The sequence below is a fragment of the Cryptotermes secundus genome, unplaced genomic scaffold (assembly GCF_002891405.2).
Source record: "Cryptotermes secundus unplaced genomic scaffold, Csec_1.0 scaffold709, whole genome shotgun sequence".
NCBI classification, from domain to species: domain Eukaryota; kingdom Metazoa; phylum Arthropoda; class Insecta; order Blattodea; family Kalotermitidae; genus Cryptotermes; species Cryptotermes secundus.
This window is the reverse complement of record NW_019738358.1, coordinates 1002112-1022488: the sequence shown is the minus strand read 5'-3', so window position 1 is coordinate 1022488 and position 20377 is coordinate 1002112. Positions and strand designations below refer to the sequence as shown.

The following is a 20377-nucleotide window of genomic DNA, read 5'->3' as shown; positions in this document are numbered from 1 at the left end:
CCATAGGGTTGTTAGACGTCGAGGCTCCCAGATTTTCTATGCAAACGGTTCACACATAACAGTAAGGTTGTCAGCCTTACGCATCTGCCTCCCTTTATCCCTCAGGAAGGTTCCTGGTACTTATTTCTGTTAGAGGTTGAGTCGACCCCAGGGCCATAGTGCGGCTGGAAGGATTACATCAATTGAAAAATATCAAATGACCTCATCGGCAATCGAATCCGCGATCTTCCGGCTTGTAGCATAGTGCCTCAGGCAACTATGCTACCGCGTGCCCCGGTGTGTTTACGTGAGGTACGAAATGAATGCAGATGTTGAGGTTCTGACGCCGGTGGTTATGAACAGTTTTATCTTCTGGAATATAATGCAGTGTAGTCCGTTGGAACATGTCGCCTCCGTCTTCAGGGTAGGCCGAAACGTCTGCTGACTTTCAACGTGCTAGACTGCTCTATATCCAAGAAGACAGAACTCTTTCCAAGAACTGAATATTCCTATATTTTTGCTATTATCTGAAAACTTGCTTCAGTGTGCGTCACACCTTGAGTAGCCAACTTTACAAAGAAGTCCTGAACGTTCAACAGGATCTCGGATATGGACATTCTGTTTCCTGTTGTATTCTGCAAATATACGGAATAGCTCAGTTGGTATAGCGACTGGGTACGGGCTGGACGGCCAAGGGGTCGGAGATCGAGTCGAGGCATGGGCAATATTTTTCTCCTCTTCACGTCGAAGAGACCGGGTTTGGGGCCTACCCGGCTTCTTATCCACAGGTACCGGGGGCTCTTTCCTCGGGGGTAAATCATCCGAGACGTGAAGCTGGCCACTTACTTCCACCTGGTGCCGAAGTTAAGAATGATGGCGCTAAATCTCTATTCCCCCATAAGTCTCCATGTCTTAGTGCTTAATTAATTAAGAAGATACAAATTTATGTTTTTAAATATATCACTGTTTGATAATGATGCCCCTTTAAAGATATTTTAAAATTAATAAACATATAATTGTAAGTCAACAGATATTAATCAAGGTTAACTTACCATGGATGTATGTATCGTCTAGGATCTTCACCCTTTTCTTGCAGAACCTGGCAATGATGACGGAGAGGCACATCCGCAGGAAGTAGTGCAGTTCCAGGAAAAGGTGCAGGGCCACAAGAGCAAGTAAGACGCCTCCAACGATGTAGCAGACCAGCATCATTTTGTAGGCGAAGATAGCGGTCAAATTATATTGAAGTCTCTTCACTCTCCTTTATATACTAAAACAGCCCTGCCATTAAGTCATCACTGCCAAAACACACAGCACTGTTAAGATAAAATTTAAAATTGCACAGGTTTTGATCACAAAATTTCTTGTCAACTTATATACTCACATACGTCGCACAGAAAACCAAATTGCTAATAGTATCAAGGTTATCCTATTAAAACACGAATAAATTCTTGTTACTATAAAATATTTCAGTTTCTTATTTTAAACCGTGTTCTAAAATCTGGCAGTGATGCAAATTTTTACTTCCTGCATTTATTAATTTTGTTATGTCTTTGTTTTAAATATACGAGTTAAAAGAAAAAAACCCTAAATTTCAACAGAATGCATAAATTAAGAAACGTATGTGGCCTAAAACCCGTATTAAAATAGCCAAAACCAGTCCATTCAAGGAACTATTTTTATCCGAAATTGTGATCAGTGCTTCTAAATCAATAACATCAAGGTTAAATATAATATAAATTGCATTCTTGAAGTCACGCGTTGTCTGATTCAGGTATATAGACAACAATTAATTATTAAACTGATTCACGATAACCTCTCACAGCACTTTATTTAAAAAAAAAACACAGCTGACTTTGCGTGGCTGTCCACAATCTCTTCGAACAACTTCAACAACTTGCCAGGCCGAGTAAGGGCATCAATTCCAGCTTAGACTCAGTGACATTCCTGCTAATGTTTCCTGTCTCGGTGTGTTACATCATGTGGTTTATAGAGATGAAGATTACCACATGAAGCCGGGCGAATCTGAAAGAAGAAGAACAAAACATATTCCTTCCAGAGCACAGAATATACATACATTTATTTTATCAACGAATTACAGGCAGAGACAGCGCTGAAGAGACCTGTATTTTTTAATATAATCCCGTGTATTCAGTTGAAAGTCAACCCATGTTTCGGAGTAACATGTCGCCCACGTCTCCAGTAATATGTTCTTCCGAAACGCCCCAGATGATAGGGCTCTTCTTAACAACAGTTGTAAGAGTCTCAAATTCTATAAAGATTACAACAGCCGCAGCCAAAAAGGGAACACACATCACGAAACACGATATACGAGGGGGTACCCAAAAGAAACCGAACTTATTTTTTTTTTAACTTATTTATTCAAATTTTAAGCACAAACCTTCAATCCCCTTCGAAGTACTCTCCACTTACACTAATACACTTGTCTAGTATTTTATTCCATTTTTCAAAACATTGTCTAAATTCATCTTTTGAGATGCTTGACAGCGCCTCCGTCGTTTTTTTCCTTCACCTCAGCAACAACGGCAAAACGCTGAAAAAAAGTTTTGATCATTTCCGGACTCTTCTTTCAAAGCACAGCTTGCTTCCACGCGACCTTGTTTTTGTTCAGCAGTCAGCAGTCGTGGCACGAATTTCTCAGCCACCCTTTTCATTCCCAAATCTTCTGTCAAAATTCGCTGAACTGAGCTCCAAGTCACTCCCGACAGCTCCACAATTTCTTTAATGGTTCGTCGTCGATCTTCCTTGATGATTTCACGAATTTTTTCAACATTTTCATGTGTTCGGGCCATTGTAAAAACGACGATGACACAAAACAGTTGTCACTATAAACTCTGCCGAAACTAGTCCTTACCTTCTGAAGCAACGGTAGTCGGCTTATCGACTCAGGAATGTTGGCTCTATGCGCTCATAGCGGCAAAACGCGGTACTACAAAAGCTCTGTCCACAAAAAAATTAGTTCGGTTTCTTTTGGGTACCCCATCGTACACGGAGTATAAGAGGAACGACTCCCATAGTGGAGGAACCATGCGCGGGTTTGAATTGGGACATATAAAAATTATTATAATTGACGAATATTTTAAATATTTTTAAAATAATTTTACAATGACATAATGGCAAGCAATGCAATAGATTAACATAAATGGAGCACCTGATGATGGCACTGTAGTGCCGAAACATGTTGTGAAATAACAGGTGAGATTGAGTGCACTACAAGACGGACAAGGCATACATAATACGAAAATAAATGCAACAGGACGCTAAAATACAACATTCTATAAAGACTTTGTTCTTTGCCTTTTCCCTTAAAATATATTACAGAAATAACTTTAAGGGAATATTTTCGTCTCAAGATATACTTTTACTGTTGCTATTTTCGAAAAGATATAATTTGGGACAGTGGCACAAAATATAATCAAAAAGAAACCAAATAGACACTACTGTGTCAACATTTTGTATTATTCGTTGTTGGTGGTATCGCTACATGTTTCTACCCTTTACTTGGTCATCGTCAGGAGTACACGAATACTAATTTAGCTTCTGAACTGCGTCATTAATTACACTGTATCTGTTATGTTTATTCTATACTGATAATTATATCTTAATTCTAAAATGTGGTTTAAATATAGTTAAAACTAAACATTAAACTTGGTATTAAATGAATAAAAATTAAAATAAAATTAAAATCCTAATTAAAATGGCTATTAAGTTATTTATAGCTAATATTAAAATTCAATTTAAGCCTTGTGCTACTTCTTGATTTCTTGTGCGACTTTCCTAAATTTTGTCTTTTCGTAAATGAGAGACCAGAGGATGCATATCATAAAGTTTTTCCTATTTTCGTATTTACTGATGGAGCTGAGCCCTTCTGCAGGAGCCGCAAATTCTGCAGCTACTCAAGAATTTCCCAGCATTTTATGGAATCCAAATGTTCATTACCGTGTTCACAAGAGCCCTCCACTGGTCCCTATCCTGAACCAGATCAATCCAATCCATACCATCCCATCCTATCTCTCTCTGAGATCCATTTTAATATTGTCCACCGACCTACGCTTTGGTCTTCCCAGTGGTCTCTTTCCTTCTGACTTTCCCACCAATATCCTATACGCATTCCTCGTCTCCCCCCATTCGTGCTACATGCCCTGTCTATCTCACCTTCCTCGACTTGATCATTCTAATTATACTTATTCTAATTATATTTTCATAATTCATCTAAATACAAACAGTGTGATATACAACGTTAAAATTGAGTCAATAAAATTATCAATTCCGTTTCAAATATTTCGTCTATCGTGCCAACATTACAGATATTAATGGATTCTAAAAAGATATGAAAACATAAACCGTAAAATATAAAATAGTTTTTGAAACTGACAAAGAAGCTTTCTCTTTGCTTTATGCCTGTTTATTTCCTTCACATATTTTACATGTTGCCTGAAGGCTGGAATAGTGAAGCCAGAGGAGACGTCCATTGCTAGTCGATAAATAAGTTCCTGCTGCAACGAATACGCTAGCAACAATATAGGAATTTTTGAAAACGGCGTGTTCTGTTGAGTCTGCACCGAGGATATATAACGAGGACACCAGGCCAGCTGAGGAATGATCGAGAGACAACTGAGTGTTTGTAGCAGAGAGTTGAGCTCGCAAGGTAGGCTGAGAAGAGATGGCGCTATAGTTGAGGTGATGAACTTGACAAGAGGACCTGAGGTCTGTAAGCTGAAGAATCTCCATTGTTAGAAGCTGTTGCCAGGCAACGGATGTTGAAGACACAGAAGGGTGGGAAATAAAGTCTTCGCTGGGGCTGTAATTACTTGTAGTTCCGAGTTGTGTCAATAAATCCAATACCCAAACCACGCACCATTAAGTACGTGACAATATTTTCGCCCCTGAAGATGTAGGCAGCATTTTTCACATAATCCTCGGTACAGTTGTATCAGACAACATGGCATCATATAAGAGAAGACACGTTCGGAATACGGACAGCTAACTCAGCAGTTCCTACGTAGCATGCAACTGGCAAACACGAGATTCCTCCATACAGCAGTCATCAGCTGCTCACTCGAGCCTGTCCGACTTATGCATGTTTATTTACCTAATCCTTCCAGCCGCACTACGGCCCTGGGGTCGACTCAGACTCAAACAGAAATGAGTACCAGGAATATTCCTTAGGGTAAAGGGCGGCCGGCCGGTCACGGTAGCCGAGCGGTCTAAGGCATGTACTCTCTTTGCTCGCTTGGAAACCGGGATCGTGGGTTTGAATCCCACTCAGGGCATGGATGTTTAGTTTGTGTGCGTGCGTTTTTCTGTGTTTGCGTACAGGTAGAGGCCTTGCGACGAGCTGATCACCCGCCCAAGGAGTCCTACCGAATATGTAAGATCTAGTAAAACCGAAGTGAACGGAGTTCATGGAGGTAGGCCTAGGCCCACTGGGGCTGTAGTGCCAAGGAAAAAAAAAGCCGGCGCGTAAGGCTCACAACCTCATCGTCACCTATAAGCTGATTGTATAGAAAATGTGGGCGCCTCGACGTCTCACATCCCTAAGGGCCTTCATGACTTTTTGCAGGGATAGCTTTACCTTTTGACTAATTAACTAACGAACTAACTACATGGAGATACATTTTAAGAAGCCGCCAGTCGCTCAGCTATTCAAGAATGTCAACATTTTATGGAACCCGAAGGTTCTTTACCGTATTCACAATAGCCCTCCACTGGTCCCTATCCTGACCCAGTTAAATCCAGTCCATATGACCACATACTATTTCTCACAGTTCCATTTGAACATTATTATCCCACATAAGGTAAGCTTTCCTTAACAGCTTTTTCCTTTCCGTATTTTCCTCCAAAACCCTATATGCATTCCGCTTCCCTACCATGCATGCTATATGTCCTGCCCATCTCATCCTCCTTGATTTCACCATTTTAATTATATTTGGCGAAGAGTACGTTTTATGAAGCTCCTAATTATGAATTTTCTCTAATCTCCCGTCACTTAATTCCTCTTGGACTCAAATATACTCCTCAGGACCCTCTCCTCAAACATCCTCAGTCTATGTTGCTTCCTCAATTTAGGAGACCAAGTTTCCCACCCATACAAAATTGTACATCCAAGTGCATTATTGCTATAGTTTATTTCATCTTAGTCTGACGCAGAATGTCATTCATTAGCTGTTTGGTTTTGAAGGAGGACCTCTCTTTCTGTTCCCAGAACAAGGTTTATATAAACGGACAGCATACTTGTAATTTTGGGGGTGGGGGATGCCATAGCTCAGGCGTCGCCGGCTTCTCACCTCGGGCGGCCCGGGTTCGAGCCCGGATCAGGTAATGTGGGACTTGTGGTGGACAAAGTGTCACTGGGGGATGGTTTTCTCCGAGTATTTAGGTTTCCCCTACCAATCTTAATTCCACCAATTGCTCCAAAATCACAAGGGGCTGGTACAGTAGACTAAATTAGTGGCTGACGCGCCAAGTGGACTCAGTCTCACCCCACTAACAATAATATACAGGGTTACTATGAATCAGTCATTCCATTTCAAAACACTATATTTTCCAAAGTATTACACAGACAACCAGTATCCTTAAACTGCCCATACCACCGCAGAATCCTCTGTTTACATGACGGATCTTTTCTGTGCTCTGCTCTGAATGCACGCTGCACTGCAATAACAGACGAACATCTCGAATATTCCAACACACAGAAACTCTTTTCCAGCTTCGTCGCCATTTTGTGATGCACTGCATTCTTGCTGCCAACTGGTGTATCACGATGCAACCTTGGTGAGTCTGCGGTTCTTTTCTGTGCTCTGCTCTGAATGCACGCTGCACTGCAATAACAGACGAACATCTCGAATATTCCAACACACAGAAACTCTTTTCCAGCTTCGTCGCCATTTTGTGATGCACTGCATTCTTGCTGCCAACTGGTGTATCATGATGCAAACTTGGTGAGTCTGCGGTTCTTTTTATGCATCAATCATATTTGTATGTATAATACTTAAGGGAATATAGTGTTTTGAAATGGAATGAATCATTTGTAGTAACTCGGTAAAATATAATAATAATTAAGAGACGAGTACGCAGAAGGAATTGTAAAAGAAGTACCTGAGAAAGAGCAGGACTTTTCCCTTATAACAAACGAAAAGTAAATCCACGAGTAACTGATCACTGCTGTGTGATGCCCAGCTTGGAAAGAAATCAAAGATACATAGGCCAGCTGAATGAATAGAGAGTCAGCATTCTGTAGGACTTGAGAGTCACACTGAGGTGGTTATTAAGAGTTCTAACTTCTGGATAGTTACTTGCACACTGGGTTGTTGCCCGGCTGAAGATGGAGGCGAAGTTTTCTTCCGAATTGTAGGCTGAATTTCAAAGAAATAACTAATTTCATGAAGCGCAGCCCTTATTAGGAAGCTGCCACTTGCGCGGTTACTCACGAATTTAACATTTTATGGAATACAAAGATTCATTACCGTGTTCAAAAAAAAAAAAAGCATCCACTGGTCAATATCGTGGGCTAGATCAATCCAGTCCATACCATCCCTTCGTATTTATCTAAGATCCATTTTAATATTTTCCATCAACCTATGTCTAGTTCTTTATAGTAGTCTCTTTCCTTCTGGCTTTCCCGTCAAAAATCCTCCTTGATTTGATCATTATAAGTGTACTTGGTTAAATTTCCCTCAGGGAACAAGGAATGTGTGAAGTGTCTCTCTGGGAACAAGGAATGTGTGAAGTGTCTCTCTGGGAACAAGGAATGTGTGAAGTGTCTCTCTGGGAACAAGGAATGTGTGAAGTGTCTCTCTGGGAACAAGGAATGTGTGAAGTGTCTCTCTGGGAACAAGGAATGTGTGAAGTGTCTCTCTGGGAACAAGGAATGTGTGAAGTGTCTCTCTGGGAACAAGGAATGTGTGAAGTGTCTCTCTGGGAACAAGGAATGTGTGAAGTGTCTCTCTGGGAACAAGGAATGTGTGAAGTGTCTCTCTGGGAACAAGGAATGTGTGAAGTGTCTCTCTGGGAACAAGGAATGTGTGAAGTGTCTCTCTGGGAACAAGGAATGTGTGAAGTGTCTCTCTGGGAACAAGGAATGTGTGAAGTGTCTCTCTGGGAACAAGGAATGTGTGAAGTGTCTCTCTGGGAACAAGGAATGTGTGAAGTGTCTCTCTGGGAACAAGGAATGTGTGAAGTGTCTCTCTGGGAACAAGGAATGTGTGAAGTGTCTCTCTGGGAACAAGGAATGTGTGAAGTGTCTCTCTGGGAACAAGGAATAAGCGAGTTTTCCCTTGAGGACCAAGGAATGTGTGAAGTGTCTCTCTGGGAACAAGGGATAAGCGAGTTTTCCCTTGAGGACCAAGGAATATGTGAAGTGTCTCCCTGGGAACAACGGATAAGCGAGTTTTCCCTTGAGGAACAAGGAATGTGTGAAGTGTCTCTCTGGGAACAAGGAATAAGCGAGTTTTCCCTTGAGGACCAAGGAATGTGTGAAGTGTCTCTCTGGGAACAAGGGATAAGCGAGTTTTCCCTTGAGGACCAAGGAATATGTGAAGTGTCTCTCTGGGAACAACGGATAAGCGAGTTTTCCCTTGAGGACCAAGGAATGTGTGAAGTGTCTCTCTGGGAACAACGGATAAGCGAGTTTTTCCTTGAGGACCAAGGAATGTGTGAAGTGTCTCTCTGGGAACAATGAACATGTGAAGTGTCTCTCTGGGAACAAGGAATAAGCGAGTTTTCCCTTGAGGACCAAGGAATGTGTGAAGTGTCTCTCTGGGAACAACGGATAAGCGAGTTTTTCCTTGAGGATCAAGGAATGTGTGAAGTGTCTCTCTGGGAACAAGGAATGTGTGAAGTGTCTCTCTGGGAACATGGAATAAGAGAGATTTCCATTGACGACCAAGGCATGTGTGAAGTTTCTCTCGGGACCAAGGAATAGGTGAAATTTCCTTGCAGAACCAAGAGATGTGAGAGGTGTATCTCGGGGGTCAAGGGCATGTCTACTGAAGAAGATTCAAAAGAGATGGTGTAGACTGTTTAATAATTCAGAAATTAAATATTCACGGACGGTCAAACACATTAATTCTATGCCCTTCACGTGAAGATTACATGTGTTCCTTAACATAACACCGCTAACAAAGTAGCAGGTAAATTTAGGTTTGGTTTAACCTTGCTGATTCGTGATTGGGCAAGTCTCCAGCATTCAAATAAGGCCACAGCTATGACGATTATAATAAGTTTATCTAAACATTTGTCATGCAACTTATGCTTCTGTCACACAAGGATTTCATTTTTATTGTGTTCGCTACTAATTGACAAAACTCGTTAGAAATGCCTGCATTTTAATGTATTCATCTTTCTTCATCAGATCAACATAAGCTACACATTTTGAGACCCAAATTTATGTTTAGAGCTGCATCAACCTTCCCACCTTCACCCTTTGTGCTACTAGTACCGAATAGATCGGTTCGGGATACTTGCATCAAAGCTGTCACAGCCGAAGAAATCGGCTCATTGTTATTCAGTTGGTCGGGCATTTCTGCCAAAAGATGGCATCAAGAGCTACTTATGGATAATCAGAGGAAGATACGGGCTTTCATGTTAAGTATATCTGTTGCTGTTTTAGGGCATTCGAGAACAGGATTTTAGTGTTTTTATCTGCAACTGCTTTTATATCACAGCGTTGGCAATTTCATCACGTATTACTCCGGCAGCTTTGGCACTTAAAGGCCTAGCTCCTCAGAGAAACACTGCTCAGAAATATTATAGCAGAAAGTTAGGATTATAAACTGCAGATAAACGTTTTGCACGGTTGGAAGATCAATGAAATATCACTGACGTTCCTCAAAATTGCCCATTGCCAAGTAACAACTGTGTAAACAGGCGACAGTACATCCGTTGCTAGGGAACAGCTCTGTGGATAAGTTTCACCGCCAACAAGAAACCCCGCAATAATGGAAGAGACTTTTCTGTGCGATCCGTGCTGGGACTGTATAACAAGGACTGAAAGCTCTCAGAGCCGTTAGACAGTAAAACTCGGAAACAAAAATCTCTGTGCTGGCGAGGGCCAGCAACAATTTTGCGACGCGTCAGTGGAAAGTTGCAGTTGTGAGAAGTGAGAGGCTGGTAGCTGAGGTCAGGAAAATTTCTGGGAGACCAGAAGAAGGGGAACATCCGCTGTTAGAAGCCGATACAAAGCAACGGCTAATGAAGACTGAGAAGAATTCGTATGTGCTATAGTTACAGTGGTCTTTGGAGTGTGTAACTCAGTGTGACTGTCGTAGTTATTTGTGGTTATTCTGTAAGTGTTCAATAAATTCAGTTTCCAACCCAAACCTCGTCTCTAGTCACATAATGATACAAATTAAATTAAAAGAATTTTCACAATAAGTTTGCGGGCCGGACAGGGGCCAGAATTTCGTCTTCCCCCTTATATAGGTTCCCGATTCGAGAGTATTTCTACCAACACACCCAACAGAGTAACTTTGTTTTCATATTCTGTTTACCTGAAGATGGAAATAGAAGAATTCTTCGAAACGTGGTGTTTCTAGTAAATTCGATCGATGAACCAAGTAGGGAATAATTTTGACCAATGTGTTGTGGGTTGTGACACCATGTAGTCATAACGAAGTTTACCGATGTTTCGGAGGAACATACTGCTTCCATCTTTAGAGCAGAATATATGCTGAGCAAGCAGAAACGTGAATGTGCTGCACGTAAAAATGTGGTTAGGTACGGTCCTGGGCATGAACGTAGAAAAAAAAACAAGATTAAGAAGACTCGAAAACTACAATCGAGGTCTACAGGTCTAAACGGCGTCACATCGTAGGACACGGAACTCTTCATGGTCACCACTGTTAGGACATCAAACGAAGCAATGTCCAGTATCATGGCCAGAAGTGTTTGAAGTTAGAAGAAATAAATATATTTGTACATAGGATTTATCGAATTGACTCATCTCCTTAGAGTTATTACAATGTTTCTGCGTGGTCTTTTCATCGGCTGTAGGCAGATAAACTGAAATACGTCATCTGCTTCCAGCCTCTGCGTCAAGGAGATATTCCTGGGCAGATGACAAAGGGCGCTGTAATTCCCTCCCGGAAAGACTCGCTGACTGACGTGAAACTCTGTGAGATTTTTTATTAAGAATATAATTGTGTCTTAAACATTTCGCAGGATATGCCATCACACAGACAAGTATGTCGTCATTATAAAGATGCGGCATTTTATTGCCCCATACGATAAGAACAAACATTCCCGTTCTCGACAGTTAGTTAAAAGCAAGTTCTGCTTATTATAACCGCGTATGTTACGTCACAATCAGATAGTGACGTAGCTTGTTATATTCTTCTTTATAAAGTTATGATATTCAATTTCTCTCATTATAAAGAACAAACTCATCATACCGGACGTCTCGCTGAATACACAGGAGAGATTTGCTTATTATAAGCGTGTCTAAAATCAACTCCATGAATTTTAGTCCGCAAGCGAACTATACCGACCGAGCGACAGCCCCTTGTCGGCAAAGTATAGTGCCAACTTTTGCGGATAGAGAGTGTCGCGTGGTCAGAGGAACGAATCCCCACGGCAGTTAATTTCGATTTTCTAGACCGGAGCCGATATTTCCTTGAAATGGCTCCTCAATTATCACCACGAGGCTGAGTGGACCCCGTTCCAGACCCACTACTTCTCAGAAAAAAATGTGTTAGCACCGGCAATCGAACCCGGATCTCTGAATCTGTAGCCAAGAACGCTGACCACTAGACCACAGAGGAGATCTCTAAAATCAACTTCACAATCAAATAGTGACAGCTCGTTTTAACCTCAGTTTCTCTGTCGCTAAACACAAAGGGAATTTTCTTCCGTAAGGTTGCCTACTCAAGGCATGACGTAGCAGTTAACATGTTTCAGATAGGCGTTACCGCTTGATTGCCTGTACCGTGAGACAGCATTGTCTTAAAATAGCCCATCGCTCATGCGTAGGTAGAGTCTATAATTATAGACGATGGTTTCTAAACCAAATTTTTGCATTGTACATTTGTCTTACACTGATATCAGGCGGAGATGAGTGGGTAAAAAAGGTAAAGTTGTCCGTGTGCTTAGCTAATGAATCACTAGGACATGAAGATGTATGGTGGAATGGATATATAGATCCACGCATTCTTGAACTCCGCACTTCTTTAGGAGAATGGTACCTTTACCCCAGGGGAAAGAAATCCGGTTACCCATTGAGTAGCAGGCTGGGTGGAAAGGAGAAAAATTGCCCCTACCGAAACGCGAACTCCGATCCCTCGACAGTTCAACCCGTAGCCAGTTCCTATACGGATTGCGTCATCCCATCCCTCCCATAATCGGGAGGTCCTGAATTCACATCTCTGATGGAAGCCGGTTACAATGAGTTAGATTTTCGTGCTTTTCCTATGACCACGCTTCAGACAAATAGCGGTAGTGTTCAACAAATTAGGCTACAACACATAATTTACATACTCGGTAAAAATCATTATTGACCAATCAGGAAGACATCTGTATCTCTAGAGCTGAGTCTTCCTTCCGAAACTTGTAGTGGCCCAGCTGGCTAACGTCTTGCAGTTTCCCGTGTTCACAAATCTGTCACTCGACACGCCCCAGACAATGCGTGTTCAGCTCAAACTTTCACGTCCCTCATTCTCTAGCATCTATTTAGATAATATTCTCCCATTTACGTCTAGAACTCGCAAATTGACTCTTTCCTTCGGGCATTCGTACTACGGTTAAATTTTTCACCATTTCCACGGGTGCTACATGTCGCGTCAATCCTATTCCTCTTGAAGCGAGGAACCCGAAAAGGTTCTGCCCATGGAGCTCGTCACCCACCATACATTTCCGCCTTGCTGAAGTATTCCCTGCAACACCCTGCTCCCAAATTCAAACTACGTTCCTGATGCACGCGGTAACGCTTCTGAACTGTTTCCAGAAGGAAGCGGTTCTAATCATTAAGGGAGGAACATAGACAGGGTGTTAAGAATATTTGGACCAAAGAGGGATGAAGTGACAGGAGGTTGGAGAAAACTGCATAATGAGGAGCTTCATAACTTGTAATCTTCTCCAAGTATAATTAGAATGATCAAGTCAAAGAGGATGAGGTGGGAAGGACATGTAGCACGAATGGGGGAGACGAGAAATGCATATAGGATATTGGTGGGAAAGCCAGAAGGAAAGAGACCACTGCGAAGACAAAGGCGTAGGTGGGTGGATAATATTAAAATGAATCTTAGAGAGATAGGATGGGATGGTATTGATTGGGTTGATCTGGTTCAGGATAGGGATCAGTGGAAGGCTCTTGTGAACACGGTAATGAACCTTCGGGTTCCATAAAATGCTGGTAAATTCTTGAGTAGCTGCAGAATTGGCGGTTCCTCCAGAAGGGTTCAGCCCCATGAGTAAGTAAGTAAGTAAGTAAGTAAGTAAGTAAGTAAGGGGTTCTAATCTGCATGGGGGCATCGATCTTCCTGATTAAGGTTTCTTCTTGGTGTTTTACATTTCTTCGAGGCGAATGTCGGGACGATAAATTAAAATAGGTTGTGATCGCTTCCTTTCGTTCCATTTTGCAATTCGTTATTGACCAGTCGTCACAATATACGACCGTATATATCGTCAAATAAACCATGAATATCACAAAAATTATATGAAACCGAAAGAGACTAGGGCCAATCCTACTGCCCAAAGGGATACGCTGGGAAGAGACGTCAAATCCGTCAACTGTATGTACGTCACACTTTGTGTAGGCAACCTTGCAAAAGAAACGTTCTGTATATGTTCGCACTGGTGTCTGAGCACCAAAGTATGTTCAGAATAGAATCTAGACACTTTATAATGATTACGTAACGGCCTACGTCACTAACGATGACGCACCCTCACTCCCAAAGTAGATGGAGTATAGGATATTCCAAGTTTGATACAGGGAATATATACAGCTTATTAGATCAAATAAACTTTCTTTTATTGATAGCGGGGTGGGACTAAGTCCCTTGTACTGCGGCCACTTCTCGCCTATTGTACCAGCCCCAGATGATAGGCGAGGGTGATTGTGGAGCAATTGGTGGAATGAAGATTGGCAGGGGAAACCGAAGTACTTGGAGAAAACCTGCCCCAGCGCCACTGCGTCCACCACAAATCCCACTTGACCAGACCCGGGATTGAACCCGGCCCGACGCGTTGAGAAGCCAGCGACTAACCGCTTGAGCTATGGCGCGGCCTTCAAATAAAGTTAGTAAGCCCGGTACAGCGTGGAGACAAGGCATCCCTATGGTCCTCTTGAATTTTTTTTTTTGGCGTATAGACCCGTTGCTAAGTGGCAACTTGTAATTAGCGACCCTTGCTGCGCAACGGCGGACTAAACGCGACTCTACAACAATAGAAGTTCTGTGTTTTCTGCGTGGTCCGTGCCGAGGAGATGTTTTGAAGATAATTGGGACGTCCAGTTCAGTTAAGTTCAGTTCTGTACGGAAGTCTGAGAAGAGAGGAACTGACTACGGAGGCACATATGCACGTGACAATATAGCAGAATCATGGAGGTTGGCAATGGGAATAAACCCAGGTATCTAGCCTCACAGGATTTTGAAAAAGATAAAACTTGTAACAAGAAGAAATACCAGATAGTAATAATAAAAATTAGAAGTACAGTACGTAAAACCTCACTAATTCGGAGCCAATTGGAGTGAAACCTTGTCCAAATTAGTGGAAGTTCGAATTATAGACATGTTAATTTTAATATACGGAAGCGGCCAATTCGACATCTACTCAAGAATTTCCCAGCATTTTATGGAACCCGAAAGGTAATTACCGTGTTCACAAGAGCCCTCCACTGGTCCCTATCCTGAGCCAGACCAATCCAATCCATCCCATCCCATCCTATCTCTCTAAGATCCATTTTAATATTGTTCACCCACCTACTACTTGGTCTTCCCAGTGGTCTCTTTCCTTCTGGGTTTCCCCACAATATCCTATATGCATTCCTCGTCTCCCCCATTCGTGTTACATGCCCTGCCCACCTCATCCTCCTTGAGTTGATCATTCTAATTATACTTGGAGAAGAGTACAAGTTATGAAGCTCCTCATTATGCAGTTTTCTCCAACCTCCCTTCACTTCATCTCTCTTCGGTAACAGATGGAAAATACACTAAAACTCTATAACATAAATGAAAAGTAGGTCTAATAAACACTAACACGCCACTGTACACATAAGTGAAGAAAATATCAGCTTTGCTTCCAGGGCATCTACTCTCTCATGGCTGGTCTTCTGGATCTAGAATACTTTGACTCTGATTGTCTTTTAAAGTGGCCTTGATGCTTCATATGAGGCCTACATGCAACAACCGTTATTGTGCTAGCACTACACGGGACAGTTTGCAATCGCTGATCTGATAGTGATCATCAAAGTTGTAATGATCAAAGAAAAAAAAGGTTTTGTGTTATCTGGAATTCCAAATTAGTGAAGTCCGAACTATTGAGGCTTCACTGTATTTTTAAAACGAACATTCTTGTGTCCTGAATATTCTTAATCCATCAGTAAAAATGGTCTTAAATATCTTGCACATAAGTTGGTAAGCAACATCTTCTGGTTTCCTTGCCGTCTAAAATAAGCCGCCATGTCCAGCATCCCTTGGGCAGGGTTTTTTAATGCTAGTGGGGTGGGATTAAGTCCCTTGCACTGCGTCCACTTCTGGCCTACTGTACCAGCCCCAGATGATAGGTAAGGGTGATTGTGGAGCAATTGGTGGAATGAAGATTTGCAGGGGAAACCGAAGTACTCGGAGAAAACCTATCTCAGCGCCACTTTGTCCACCAGAAATTCCACTTGACCAGACCCGGGATCGAACCCGGGCCGCTGTGGTGGGAAGCCAACGATTAACCGCTTGAGCTATGGCGCGGCCCACCTTGGGCAGGGTTTAACACGCAACAGACAACTTTCAACTATTGATAAATACCGCTTGTAGGAAGAAAAGGTATTCCCATTGGAGCAGTTGACATTGGAAAGCAGCGATATTGCAGTTAGCACGATCCTGCTGCAGCATGTGATGCAAATCCGAACTTGTTTGTTCCGTATACAAGTAATTCCCTTGATGACTGCTTGGGGCTACGTCTGTAAACAGCGTGTTCTCCACATTTTACAGTGAATCATGTCATGCAGACACGTGTACGGTAGCGCTCAATAACGTTTACGTCTCAGAAGGACAAGGAAATACCGAGTTTCTGCAAATTATCGGAAGATATGAATGTCCCTTCGAGATATGCAGAATCTCAGGCTTTCATAGCGGTGGCTGTGAAGAGTTCTACCTGGGATGTAGCGCTGTGAAATCAATCGAAAGGTAACAAGTTAACAGACGTTTCGGAGGAACACATAAACTTCATCTTCAAGGGCCGAAGGATATGCAAAACAAGGAAGCAGTGTGAAGCAGGTAGCAAGCAGAGCTGTGTTTCACGCTGGTCGACGATTGACTTTCAACAGGTTACACGGCGTTATATTCTTCTCTAAAAGACAGTTTCTCAAATTATGGCTAGCGAGTCCCCGGGTTCTCAAGCATTATTTAAAAATATTTGTATCCACGCATAGTTTGCCAAGTTACATAGTCATTAAGGTTTAATAGAAATTCTTTCGGAAAGTGAAGTTGCAGCCAGCGAAATATTTCATGATTTTTTCCTTAATTGTACAAGAATACTGTGTTGCTTGCGGGAATTCTATTTTGGTTCCTGCTGTCACGTACAGCCTGACAGGGACCTGCAACAGTGCGCAGAACTGCACTTCTCGTGATTGTACAGGAACATTTTACAGCTTACTGTAGGTGTAGAGAGGCTGTAAAGCTATTTAGGTTCCTGCTATCACAGTACAGCCTGATTGAGACCTGCGACAGAGTGCAGAACTGCACTTCTCGTGATTGTACAGGAACATTTTATAGCTTACTGTAGGTGTAGAGAGGCTGTGAAGCTATTTAGGTTCCTGCTGTCACTGTGCAGCCTGATAGGGACCTGCAACAGTGTGCAGAACTGCACTTTTTGTGACTGTACAGGAACATTTTATAGCTTACTGTAGGTGTAGTGAGACTGTAAAGCTACTTAGGTTCCTGCTGCCACGTACAGCCTTACAGGGATCTGCAACAGTGTGCAGAACTGCGCTTTTCAGTGATCAGCAGAAAATGGGGGAGGGGGGGGGATAAATTTATATATAATTTTAGGGGGTCACGGAGTCGTAACGCACGGGAGCCTTTGAAACTCAAAACAGGATGTTTCTGAATGATATGGAGAAGAGCAGCTAATTTGAATTATTAATGTAAAATGAGGGGACCTCTCGTTTTGCGCAAGGAGTCACGAAGTCTTTCTGGGACGTGCTCATAGAGTAACGGATGTTTTGGTTTCCTTGAAGCGAATCTACGTCTGTTGTCCAGAAATCAAACAATTTCTACTTCCATCTACATAAATTTCACAACAATCAAAATAGTTTAGAGTTACCCGAACGAGTACAAGTGTCAGAGTCGTCAAAATATGCCAGTGGGTTTTGAATATTTGAAGCTTTACTCCCCTCGCTGACATGACTTCATAGCACTTCTTAACCCTTCAAGTGCCAAATGTCGAAATTTCTACAAACGTGGCTACATCTAGCAGCAAGTCACATTTCTTTTGAAATTTTATCTGACCCACATATTCAAAATACATTTCGAGGAGTTTTTTCCTTACATCAGCAGCAACTTGGGAGTTTTCATTTGCAGTACTTATCCATGAAATACGAAGACCCCTTAGAACATAAAATGGCCGTCAGACACTGCAGAATGTAGCGGTGGCAGTTCTACGGCTAAAGACAGGCAAATTTATCTTCCGAGCAGAGAATTTTGCTGCCTAATGGACCACTCACAGTGATGTGATGCACAAGACGCAATTACTTCCATCCAGTTTCGTACGTGCTCACTGAAGCCTCATGAATTCATTCAATTGTACCAGCTGATCCTCCTGATGAGGGCATTCAGCACCAAGGTCACTCGGGGCAAAGCTCCCAGCCGCTAGTCCAGGTTCCGTACAAAATTCAAGTTGTTCCAGGGGAACAAATGGTTTTTAGGCATAGACAGACGTTTCAGATAACTAGAAAATCCAGAGGGCCGATCACATTGGCCACGCGGTTTAAAGCATGAACTGCTTTCGCCCACTCAAACACTGGGATCATGGGTTCGAATCGCACTTGAGGCATGTGTTTGTGTTGTCCTGTGTGCTGGTAGCGGCCTTGCGGCGAACTGATCCCCCATCCAAGGAGTCCTACCGGCAGTGTAAAGAGATCAGGAAACTAAAATGCGGTCAAGGTCTAGACAGATAGACAGACAAATAGATAGATTGATAGATAGAGAAAAGCCCGAGGAAAATTCCAGATATCTTACGAAGAAACTAATTATAGTGTAGGCTCATTAATATGTTTCTACAATTATCTTTGTTGGTAACGATGCTTATGACGCCCTAAAGCAGTGGTTTCCAAATTTCACATAACAGCTTCCCTTCAGCTTATCACTGCAACTGCACGAAATCAAATAATCGATTTCTAATATTTTGATAACTATAGTAAATTCCGTTTTACTGTGTAATTTGAGAGAATATCCGCGTACCTTCTAACCCCTGAAGGGAGAGACCCACCCCATTTCGAAAATACTGTCTTCAGGCACCAGAAATAGATTCATCAAAATGAAGCTTTCTGGAACTACAGAGTGATTTTAAATTCTTGTCGGTGTTTCAATGCTCTGTAACTTTCAAACTTTGCGTGACAAGAAAGGCGCGCATGTTGAAGTTACTTCGTATTCTACAGTATTGATTCCATTTTCAATAAAACCTTTCGAGATATACTTCATATTCCGTAAGCAGTTTTATTTTGTTTTATCTAGTCTGAAAATTATATGCAATGGCAACTCCGACAATAATTTAGAATCAATCTGTATGTTGATGGCGTCTTCCCAGGTCTGCCCTTATTTTCAGCCCTGGGTGGGCGTATAGGTGACACTGGAAACTATAGACATGGAAAGGGAAACTAAACTGCCTATTTTTTTTTTTCAAAAGTTCCATCCTGATTGTTGCTGATTGTTATACATCCATCCAACAGAAACGGATATAACAGTTAAACTTAGACCGTACTGTTCTTGTTATTCAAATACGTGTTTTGGTTCCAATGAACCATCAGTACACCAATTGAAAGGCTAAAAAATGCTTTCTTGGAAAGAAAATAAATTTATGTGCTGAAAATATTATGTAATGGATATTCATAAGATAATATTAAAAAAAAAACAGAGTACTTAGGTATTGCCGTGTGACTCAAGTAATTTAGAAATTCGCCACCGCGCTGTTCATCACGTCAGGTTTGCCAACCATACGGGCTTATTTGAACGAAAACAAAACCTTACCCTGCCAGTCACAGTGGCCGCGCGGTCTGAGACATTAACTGTCTTCCTCTCGAACACTGGGGTCATGGGTTCCAATTCCAATTGAAGCATGATTGTCTGTGTGCGTTATTCTGTATTTTCTTATCGTAGTAGAGCACTTTCGACGGGCTGATCTCCCGACCAAGGAGTCTTACCGACTGTATATATGATTACGAAACTGAAGAAGGGGCCAGGAACCAACGAAGGGATGTAAGGCCATTGAACAATGAATGAAAGGCTCGCTTTAGAAGTTATGGTCTATTTAGTATAAAAAAATCAGAAACCTAATCTTCTCGAAACGAAACCAGTGGGGTGAACTTCTATGTGCAAAATAAAAAACCTATCTCTATGGAGTTGTCAGAGGCCAAATTCTAAGGTGAGGCTTTCGGTTTTGATCTTTACAAATAAACTTCTAAGGTTGGCATACCAGTGATAGAAGATCAAAACATAATTCCCAAACACCAATTCGGATTTAGAAACAAGCACGCAACTACGGAACAAGTCCATAGACTAGTCAACCAAATAAACAGAGATCTCGAAACAAAACGTTACTGCACAGCGGTGTTCCTTGACATAGAACAGGCCTTTGACAAGGTCTGGCACGCAGGACTATGTTACAAAATGAAACAGAAACTTCCGCATCAAATGTACGCAATTCTGAGATCCTATCTTACACATAGATACAACTTTGTAAAGCAACAGGAGGCATTAACAAACCTATACCCAATATCATCTGGCGTACCCCAAGGTAGCGTTTTAGGACCAGTGCTATACTTGATCTACACATCAGATCTATCAACAACTAGAAAGACAACAACAGCCACGTTTGCAGACGACACAGCTATCCTGGCATCTCATACCAATCCTCTATCCGCATCCAGGAACTTACAAGACCACCTAAATAAAATTCAACACTGGCTGAAAAAGTGGCGTATGAAGGCAAATGAAAATAAGTCTACGAATGTAAC

General features: G+C 42.0%; 2 protein-coding genes across 2 annotated transcripts in view; one reads left to right on the top strand and one right to left on the bottom strand.

Annotated features, from left to right (window-relative positions):
* The window catches only part of LOC111870892 (protein THEM6), a 62211-nt gene that overhangs the window by 35713 nt on the left and 6121 nt on the right, over nucleotides 1–20377 (bottom strand). Inside the window, exon 2 of the mRNA XM_023863514.2 lies at nucleotides 1032–2004. Coding sequence (XP_023719282.1) covers nucleotides 1032–1191 — 160 coding nt within the window. The 5' untranslated portion in view covers nucleotides 1192–2004. The remainder of the gene's footprint in view (nucleotides 1–1031; nucleotides 2005–20377) is intronic.
* LOC111870876 (spermidine/spermine N(1)-acetyltransferase-like protein 1) lies at nucleotides 7691–8680 on the top strand. The gene has a single exon (XM_023863488.1). The coding sequence runs from the start codon at nucleotides 7691–7693 to the stop codon at nucleotides 8678–8680; it is 990 nt and encodes a 329-aa protein (XP_023719256.1).

Coding starts and splice junctions, on each gene's coding strand:
- LOC111870876 (XM_023863488.1), top strand. CDS start 7,691: ATGTGTGAAGTGTCTCTCTGGGAACAAGGAATGTGTGAAGTGTCTCTC.